General features: G+C 36.6%; 2 protein-coding genes across 2 annotated transcripts; both read left to right on the top strand.

Moving 5' to 3' along the window:
* Window positions 1-606: 606 nt before the first annotated feature.
* LOC143433148 (cytochrome c oxidase assembly protein COX18, mitochondrial) lies at window positions 607-2,436 on the top strand. Its single transcript, XM_076910300.1, has 6 exons — window positions 607-1,174; window positions 1,259-1,396; window positions 1,479-1,626; window positions 1,706-1,830; window positions 1,981-2,091; window positions 2,179-2,436. Exons 1-6 carry the CDS (start codon window positions 662-664, stop codon window positions 2,371-2,373), a joined length of 1,230 nt encoding a protein of 409 aa, XP_076766415.1. The 5' UTR covers window positions 607-661; the 3' UTR covers window positions 2,374-2,436.
* Window positions 2,437-7,168: 4,732 nt separating this feature from the next.
* On the top strand, window positions 7,169-7,600 carry LOC143433070 (uncharacterized). Its single transcript, XM_076910185.1, has 2 exons — window positions 7,169-7,263; window positions 7,433-7,600. The coding sequence occupies exons 1-2, from the start codon at window positions 7,189-7,191 to the stop codon at window positions 7,592-7,594; spliced, it is 237 nt and encodes a 78-aa protein (XP_076766300.1). The 5' UTR covers window positions 7,169-7,188; the 3' UTR covers window positions 7,595-7,600.
* Window positions 7,601-8,189: the final 589 nt, after the last annotated feature.

The following is an 8,189-nucleotide window of genomic DNA, read 5'->3' on the forward strand; positions in this document are numbered from 1 at the left end:
CGAGGACATGGTATATGCATGGGTTCCACCCGCTTTTTCTTGTTCCTCTTGCGTTCTTTTTTAGCTTCTCTTCGTTTCTAGATGATTTGGAGGCATTTTATACCTGGATGGTTTAATTGTATTGTGTAGATTAAACAGTTGATCAGAATAGTTACTTAATTTGATAAGATTGCATGGACAGAAAGAGTAAGCTATTAGTCTACGTCAAAATTAATAAATATTGTCGGAATACGTGTTTGAATAGTATATACCTTATTTTATAAAATATTCGTGTTATTTCAAAATGTTGTTATTAAGAAGATGGAAAATGGAACGAAATACCTTTCTGTCTCTCCCTCGTCAATCTATATATAACTTATATATGTTATTTAGATTTTGGTCGATTTTAAAAAGCACTATATATTGATGAAATCAAGTTGCATTTAAAATTATTTTTAATTTGAACATTTTACCATTTATCGATTACAACGATGTTCGATTTTATCATATGATGTCAAGTAGTAGAAAATTATCACAGATGGTAATTGATTCAATCGTTAAAGGGTTAGCCTAACCTAAAAGCATCTAACCTGTTTACTTCTTTGCGCAGATGTAAACATAACCAAGTACGTCTTGCTCACACTTGTTTGAGGAGTGTCCAATCTATTTTTACTGTATTATTATGACTACGCGAACATTTAGAAAAATTCTATTGAACTTTAAATATGATAGCAGCAGTTTTATTAATTATTCTCGTTCTATTCATTATGCTTCTATTTCCTGTCCAAATATACATAACAATATTTTGCACAATAATAAAGTATCTGCGGTGTGCTTGTCAAATGAGAGGAAGTTCTCAAGTATTCAAAACACTATATCTCACAAAAATCTCCTTAAGAGATCATTATTGTCCAATAATGATACAATGTTAATTAACAGAATTACTTCTAGTCATTATCCCACTATTGTAAATAACGTTAGGCAGTATTCAGATTCGGCACCTGCAATTGTAAAAAACACGATTACATACAATGGTGGTATTTTTCAAACAATTTCTGAGAGTCTACCCGTGGAATGGGCAACAGAAATTTTAAGGCTAATGCACTATCAAACAGGCTTGCCATGGTGGGCAAGTATCATACTTACAACAGTTATTACAAGGACACTTATACATTTACCATTCACTATACTTGATGTAAGTACAACTAATGTATTTAATAAAGTAATTGCTACGAATGTTTGGGATTACCATACATTTAATATCTAATTATAATTGTAGCATCAAACTAGAGCCAAAAGAGAAAATCTCAAAGGTGAAATAATGGAAATTGCAAAAAAGATCAAAATGGAGGTGGAAATGGAAGTAGCAACTACTCAAATATCACCAGCACGTGCAATCGTTCTTTATACACGTGCTGTAATTATGTTCATTTTTTGTATAATCTGATTCTATTCTAATTTTTAATATACATAAAATAATTTATTATATCTCACAATAGATGTCAAAGGAGCAAAGAGAATTATTTGAAAGAGAAAATTGTCATCCTCTTAAAAGTCTTGTAATCACAATACTGCAAGCACCGATATGGATTAGCTTCTCAGTTGCAATGAGGAATATGTGCTATATGTTACCTCAAGTAAACGATGGTAAGAAGTATATTTCTTTGAGCAGTGTTTTTCCAACACACAGGCAATATAGAGCTAAATATTAAATGTTTCATATTAGCCACTCTGCAGGATTACAATGAGTTGAGTTATGGTGGTTTTGGATGGATACAAAATCTCATAGACATGGATCACTATTTTATATTACCTATATTCTTTGGAATTTCCAGTTTAGCCATAATAGAGGTTTGTAAGGAAATATTTCTTTCCTTTAACTTAAATGTACAGTGAAGAGCACAACTAAGCTTTGAAATGCAATTCATCTTTACCTCTTCTTTTTCAACATCGAATTTAATATTTTATATTTATTATATATTAATGCAATATATTTTTCAGATAAATCAACTATTATATAACGTACCACGTTCGAAGTTCGCCAAAAGATACACGACTTTTTGTAGGGTAGTTATAGTTGCTCTTATCCCTATAACGGTATTTGTACCATCGGTACGTTGTACTTGCATTTTGAGAATCAAAATGAATCGAAGTAAAATAATTAATATCCTTTCTTTTGCTGATTCTTAAATATTTCAGGGTCTATCTTTGTTCTGGATGACCAATAATTGCTGCTCATTGTTTCAAAGTTTATTACTCCTATCTCCAAAAATCCGTAGGCTGGCAAGAATTCCTAAAACTGACGTCGAAATTCAACAACCATATACAGAATTGCGTAATCGGCTTCTAGGCAAGGTGTATTTAAAGAAATCCGTAGCACGAGCACAAAACTAGAGTGAAATAATTTACATATTTTTATTTTGTCGAGTGTATGTAATAACGTAATTTATTAAGGACTGAATAAAAAAACTAATTATTCATCCGTTATTATTATTCGTCATCGATGTGTACGTTAATATGTAGCTCTAGAAGTATTAAACACTGATGGGATTTTAAACACGCATATCCCGTTTCAAAATATTCTTCTCGTAATGAACATAATCAAAATGTTATCCGCACTCTTTGATCTTGGACGTTCTATAGAACTTTAAGATCATAAAAAATGTCACCTTGCATACATGTTGCTGATTATGAAAACACTACATAGAGTTGGTGAAAAATATATGCCTACAGATAGCGTATTAAGTCATCTTTTTGCTTAGAAGAGATACAGCGTATATAACATTCATTTCGTTAACGAAGAACACATTTTGAAGTACGGATTTGCAGGTTCGAGGAACGGATTACAGAAGAAGTCATGGCTAATATCAAGCTTTACACGATTCTATTGTGTACGATTCTTTGTATCGGTTTCTTCTGTGGATTAACGCATGTACGTATTATTTTATAACATATATAATTACAGCGATCTTATTATTAATATTTTGATAACTATTACATCACATATATAACGCATATAATTATAAATAATAGGATAACATTACTTTTGCCTGCTTTTTTTGTTGCGCGTTTCACATTTTCCTTGACCATGCCTTCGCATATATCATTTTATGCTTTTTATTCTTTTTTCTGTATTCTTATATTTGTTTCTTCTCGTCGGATTGTGTTAAGTTTTTCGTCATGCTTCTTATATTTCTAATGTTTTTAATTTCTTGTATTAAAATGTTTTCTTCTTTCTATTCCTTAATCTTTTCGTTTTCTTGTTTCTCTCATCTACCTCTTTCGTGGCGCGCAAATGCATTGAAATTTCGAAAAGAAGAAAACGATTAATTTCTACAAAATATAAATTTTTTCTGCAAGTGCTAATTACATTTTATCAACTTTTAGGCCGAGGTTTATCCTTACCCAGGCGACTGTACAAAATACCAACATTGCGATGCCAGTGGCTGTTTCGTTTTAAGCTGCGGCACAGGAACGGAATTCAACCCAAACATCGGTACCTGTGACTACCCTCTGCAAAACCGTGAAAATTGTATGAACCGTGGATAATGTGGTCCTTAAAATTCTGGACCATCTGTAGATTACATCAATACACGAAAACCAGTTATATATCTTCGAACGAAGAAATGAACAAGCGATAGAGCGAAGGAACGAAGCACAATTTCTATTCCTTCAGCAGTTGTATTCAACAAAGTGAAGCAATTATAAATAAAATTTTTTTCGAACCTACATCATTGATGTTCCCTATTCTTAAACAATAGTAGAAGCTTCTATTCGTAAATTTCGTTGTTGCGATTGAAGCTTTATCCTTTTAACGATTAAACGTGAAATTCGATAAGCAATGTTGTGAACGCGTTTCATAGACTGTTCCATTCTTGTTCACGTAAGTATCGTTGACAATTGCTAATTTAGCTACGAGTGGCTCTGCATGTGGACTGAACAACGTTCGACGCTGCGTCCACGCAGGCCGCTGCTCTTAAAAAGTGCAGTGAAGTAGTCTAGAGACGACCTTTGCTCGGGTGTCAAGCAGATAATCCGTCGAGTAGTTTACGTTGTGAAAAATAACAAATATTCAACAAATAGTTGTGTTGATCGTTCATCGAATCGTGGCTTCTACGTTTCGCGATTTAAACGCGATATTTCTTAATATTGTTTGACACAGTACCGAAGTAATCTTTTGCATGAGAGAGGATGAGATCTCGATTGCTGATTTTGTTGTATGTATTATGTTGCTGGTTCCTCGTTTCCACAGCTAAAAGGGTGAAAGTGGTAAGCTATATATATAGTATAAGAAATCTTCTTGTACAGAAGCGGTCTTTGTTCACGCGTTTAACAGTTATAAACTGATTATATTAAATTAGGGGAAGTATCGATTAAAATGAAGAATCTGCACAATTGAGATATGTAATATGTAAACGAAACTGCACTTGAACAATTAATTCGACGATAAGAAGTAAAGTTCAAGAGTGAATGCTATAATATTCGATCGCTTTTTGTTGTAACTATTACCATTATTTTATTTCTGGATACTTGATAATTTTCCTTTTGTCACGATGTACCCTTTGTTCGTTTTATTACTTTTTTAATTATTTTAATTAATTTAATTTTTCCATCACGTGTACACATTGATTTGATCGAATGATATTTTTCATTTCTCGCAGATCGTTATTATCATAATTGTCAGAATTATTATCATAATTACAGGAATTAATAGATATTTCCGCTGAGTACTTAACTTTGCAACCACATTACTTCCTTTTTATGTACTTTACGATATTCGGCTACACGATGTTCGGCTACAAATGAATTGAAATGAAAGGGATGAATCAACTTTGAAATGAGATGAAAATTAAGAAGAATAAAATAGTGTCTGATGTTTCATCTAAAAAAAAAATACTTCGTAACATTTTTCACGTACGCGGATACAAAATGGTAGAACCCCTTGAGTTATCGCAACCCATGTGCACACGCATACCCAAATAGAACCTTGCCAGGCGCTGCACTATCTTGAATTTCTATTAAATACACGCGTACTCTATAGATTTTGAAAATCATTTTTATCGCAAACGAACCCTTCAATTAAATTTCACATTTTCAGTTCCTATTAAATTATAGTTTCTAGAATCAGTCCTATCATTTCGATCTCTAGCCAAACGTCTTGTAATGTAGGACACAGCGAAATATACAGTATGATCATAAAATTGGGCATTCACAGACGAAGCGAGCGCTTGATACAAGCTTCATTTAGTCCCGCAAAATTGGTTTTTCTATTTTAATACGTTCAACAAGAGTTTCTACAGCGATACATTTGATCAGATTGGTTCGATTGTGCTCTCATTAACCCATTCGCTGGCAGCGCAAAATTTTGTGATTGGTATTGCAATTTCTGTTTGAAGTTTCTGCGTTTCTATATAAACTCCGTTACTTCTATACTCTTTTGTTCTCCAATGCAAAAAAAATTAACATTAAGAAAAAAGACACATTTAAAATGTAACAACTAAATTGGTGTTAGCAATCAGTAAGGCCCTGCCATCTACGAGTATACTCGTGGTTGGCAGCGAATGGGTTAAGAAACGTCCCTGCGCGAGCATTACAAACGCGTTATTCTTCTATGCCCTGCTATAATTGCCCATGAATTCCCAGGAGGGCAAAGAGTTCGACGTGCGACCGTATCCAGAGGACTGCTCGAAGTACCTACTATGCAGAAAAGGCGTGTGCCACCTAACGAACTGTCAATATACCTACGTGTTCGACCCAGCGACCGGCACCTGTACCCATCGCACGCGTGGAAACATCAACTGCGGTCGTCGTACGTTGAAGAAGTACTGGTTCCCCTGATCAACTGATCGACCAGGAAAAACTGTTGTACGACACGAATAAAACCGTGCGAAAAGTGAATCGCTATGCGTAACTCATTCTCCCTTCCGGTTTCCGTCGTCCCAGCGTTCGCGAGCGGCTTCTTCATGCGTCTGATTGCTGCCAACGAGGGCCAATTTGTCCTCCTGGGGTTCAATTGACGCTCATCCGTGGTGTTTTCTACCAGCGCAATATAATCTGCTGTAACCCTTCAGTTCCGTTGATCCGTCGCGTCGCTTTCTTCCTCCCTCGTTTCAATTCGATCGTTCGTCTTCCTTTTCCGTTCGAGAGATCGAGGCGCTCGCTTCTTCCGCGAACGAATTTTCCCTTCTTCGAACCGTCGCGTTGTAATTGTCGAGTCGTTCAGAGAAATATGATGGGCTCGTGGATCGTGTAGGGAAAACGAGGTCAACTGGATGCGATGCTAGTGGTATCGTCGAAACGAGTCAAGGGTGACACGTTTTAATGTCAGTTGTTGTGGCATTCGCTCACGCGGTACATGTCTTTCTACTCTTTCAGCTGATGTTTCATAAAGCAGCTGTTATAGTGTTTGTCTGGCGAAATTTAAACTGGCAGAAGTAACGCACGTGGGTAGAAGAAGAAAGCGTGCGCGGTTTTGGATGCTGCGTTAGCTTCTACAATTAGTTTATTATTTTGTTAGATTAATTGCGCTACCGTTATGTAGAGTAATATTCTAAAGATAGATAATTGCATTTGCTTTAATTAATCTTACAAATGTCTCTTTGAAATTTCTTAACAGAAAATTAAATTCTTGCGACGCTCTTACCTTTGCGTTTCAGCTTTAATGAACGAAGCAACTATTTTGGAAATGTGCTGCTTCTGTGCAACGCGCGTCGAACGATCGACTACGATTAGGATGCGTATTACGACTGAATTTCCCATCGTTACGTGTACTTTAATAGCACGAGGAAAAGCTGAACGTTAAATTAGATTTGTTTACAGTTTAAGAATTGCATAATTTTAATCGATCGCATGATTCAGTTAGACTGATTTAAATGTTTCAGTTAGATACTGGTTCTGAAGATCGCACAGCTAGGTTGCGAAAGGTGTGAACGGCTAATGAACCGCGTATACTATTGACAGAGATCTGATTCATATCTTTGATTTCGAATGCCAGCAATAAAAGTGCATAAAATTTCATCAGGCGTGTACACAACTGTTTACGAAACCGGTAACGGAAGGATTAGGGAAAACGATAGTTTATGATAGCACGTGAAACGGTTTTCCTTGTTTATGTTTAAGAGCTTTTCAGTATATAAGATCCATTTCGTTGGCACAGAACTCATTCTGCGGTACGAATTCAGAGATAAACAGACAGATTGCAGAGAAGCCATGGCCAGCATCAAGTTCATCACGATTCTACTGTGCACGATCCTTTGCATGGGCTTATTTTACGGCTCAGCGCAGGTACGTATTACTTTCTAACATTTCTAACATAAATATTCTCGACACTTTCGCAGTTACATTTTATTAACGATAGAAATTTGCTGCTAGTTAAAAATTTCACTGTAAATGAGGGGATAACCACGAAGTTGATACAAATCAATTAATTTACATATGTTTTCATCAATTCTAGGGACAGATTTATCCTTATCCCGGCGATTGCTCCAAGTTCCAGCATTGCGACATGAGCGGCTGTATAATAAAAAGTTGTGGCGCAGGGACGGAATTTAATCCAGCCGTTAACACCTGCGACTACCCCCTGGCTAATCGACGGGGCTGTTACAACCGTGGATAATGCGATCAGTAAGACAAACCACAGGACGAATGTTACAACTATCCACCAAAGGAATCTATACAAGCTTCAAAATAAATAAATAAGACACGCGAATGTATTTATTGCGGCAGAGTACTTAAATAAAGTTTACTGAGACATACATCGCCGTAGTTCGACACCTTCTCGCGTATTCCTGCTCATCCGTTCCGATTCTCGAGGCTTGCAACCGCATAGCGGCGTTTTTATCAGCTCCCCGCTGTCTGATTGTTGTCAACGAGGGCCAATTTGTACTCTCGGGAGTCAATTGGCAAACAGTTCTGTGTGCACTCCATTGCCGTGTTGATAAAACCGTGCTTCGTCTTGTTTCTCTGTCGGCGCAATAAAACCCCTCTGCGCCCCTTTCGTTCCTCTTCTCGCGTACATCTTCGTTGCTCTCCCTCGCTCGAATCCGATCGTTCGTCTCCTCGCTCGTTCCGTTCCAGCTGGCTCTCGAGGCTCTCGTTTAACGAGCGCTGATCTCACCGGCGACCTCTCGACCTCCGTAACTGATAACCCTTTCCTTTCGTCGAATCGTCGCCCGTTTTTCCTCAAGAAAGGCTTCTGCTATCTGGTTGCT

Source organism: Xylocopa sonorina, chromosome 2 (genome assembly GCF_050948175.1).
Source record: "Xylocopa sonorina isolate GNS202 chromosome 2, iyXylSono1_principal, whole genome shotgun sequence".
In the NCBI taxonomy this organism is placed as follows: Eukaryota; Metazoa; Arthropoda; class Insecta; order Hymenoptera; family Apidae; genus Xylocopa; species Xylocopa sonorina.

Coding starts and splice junctions, on each gene's coding strand:
- LOC143433148 (XM_076910300.1), top strand. CDS start 662: ATGACTACGCGAACATTTAGAAAAATTCTATTGAACTTTAAATATGAT. Junction 1,397..1,478: donor TCGTTCTTTATACACGTGCT/GTAATTATGTTC, acceptor ATCTCACAATAG/ATGTCAAAGGAGCAAAGAGA. Junction 2,092..2,178: donor TAACGGTATTTGTACCATCG/GTACGTTGTACT, acceptor TAAATATTTCAG/GGTCTATCTTTGTTCTGGAT.
- LOC143433070 (XM_076910185.1), top strand. CDS start 7,189: ATGGCCAGCATCAAGTTCATCACGATTCTACTGTGCACGATCCTTTGC. Junction 7,264..7,432: donor TATTTTACGGCTCAGCGCAG/GTACGTATTACT, acceptor CATCAATTCTAG/GGACAGATTTATCCTTATCC.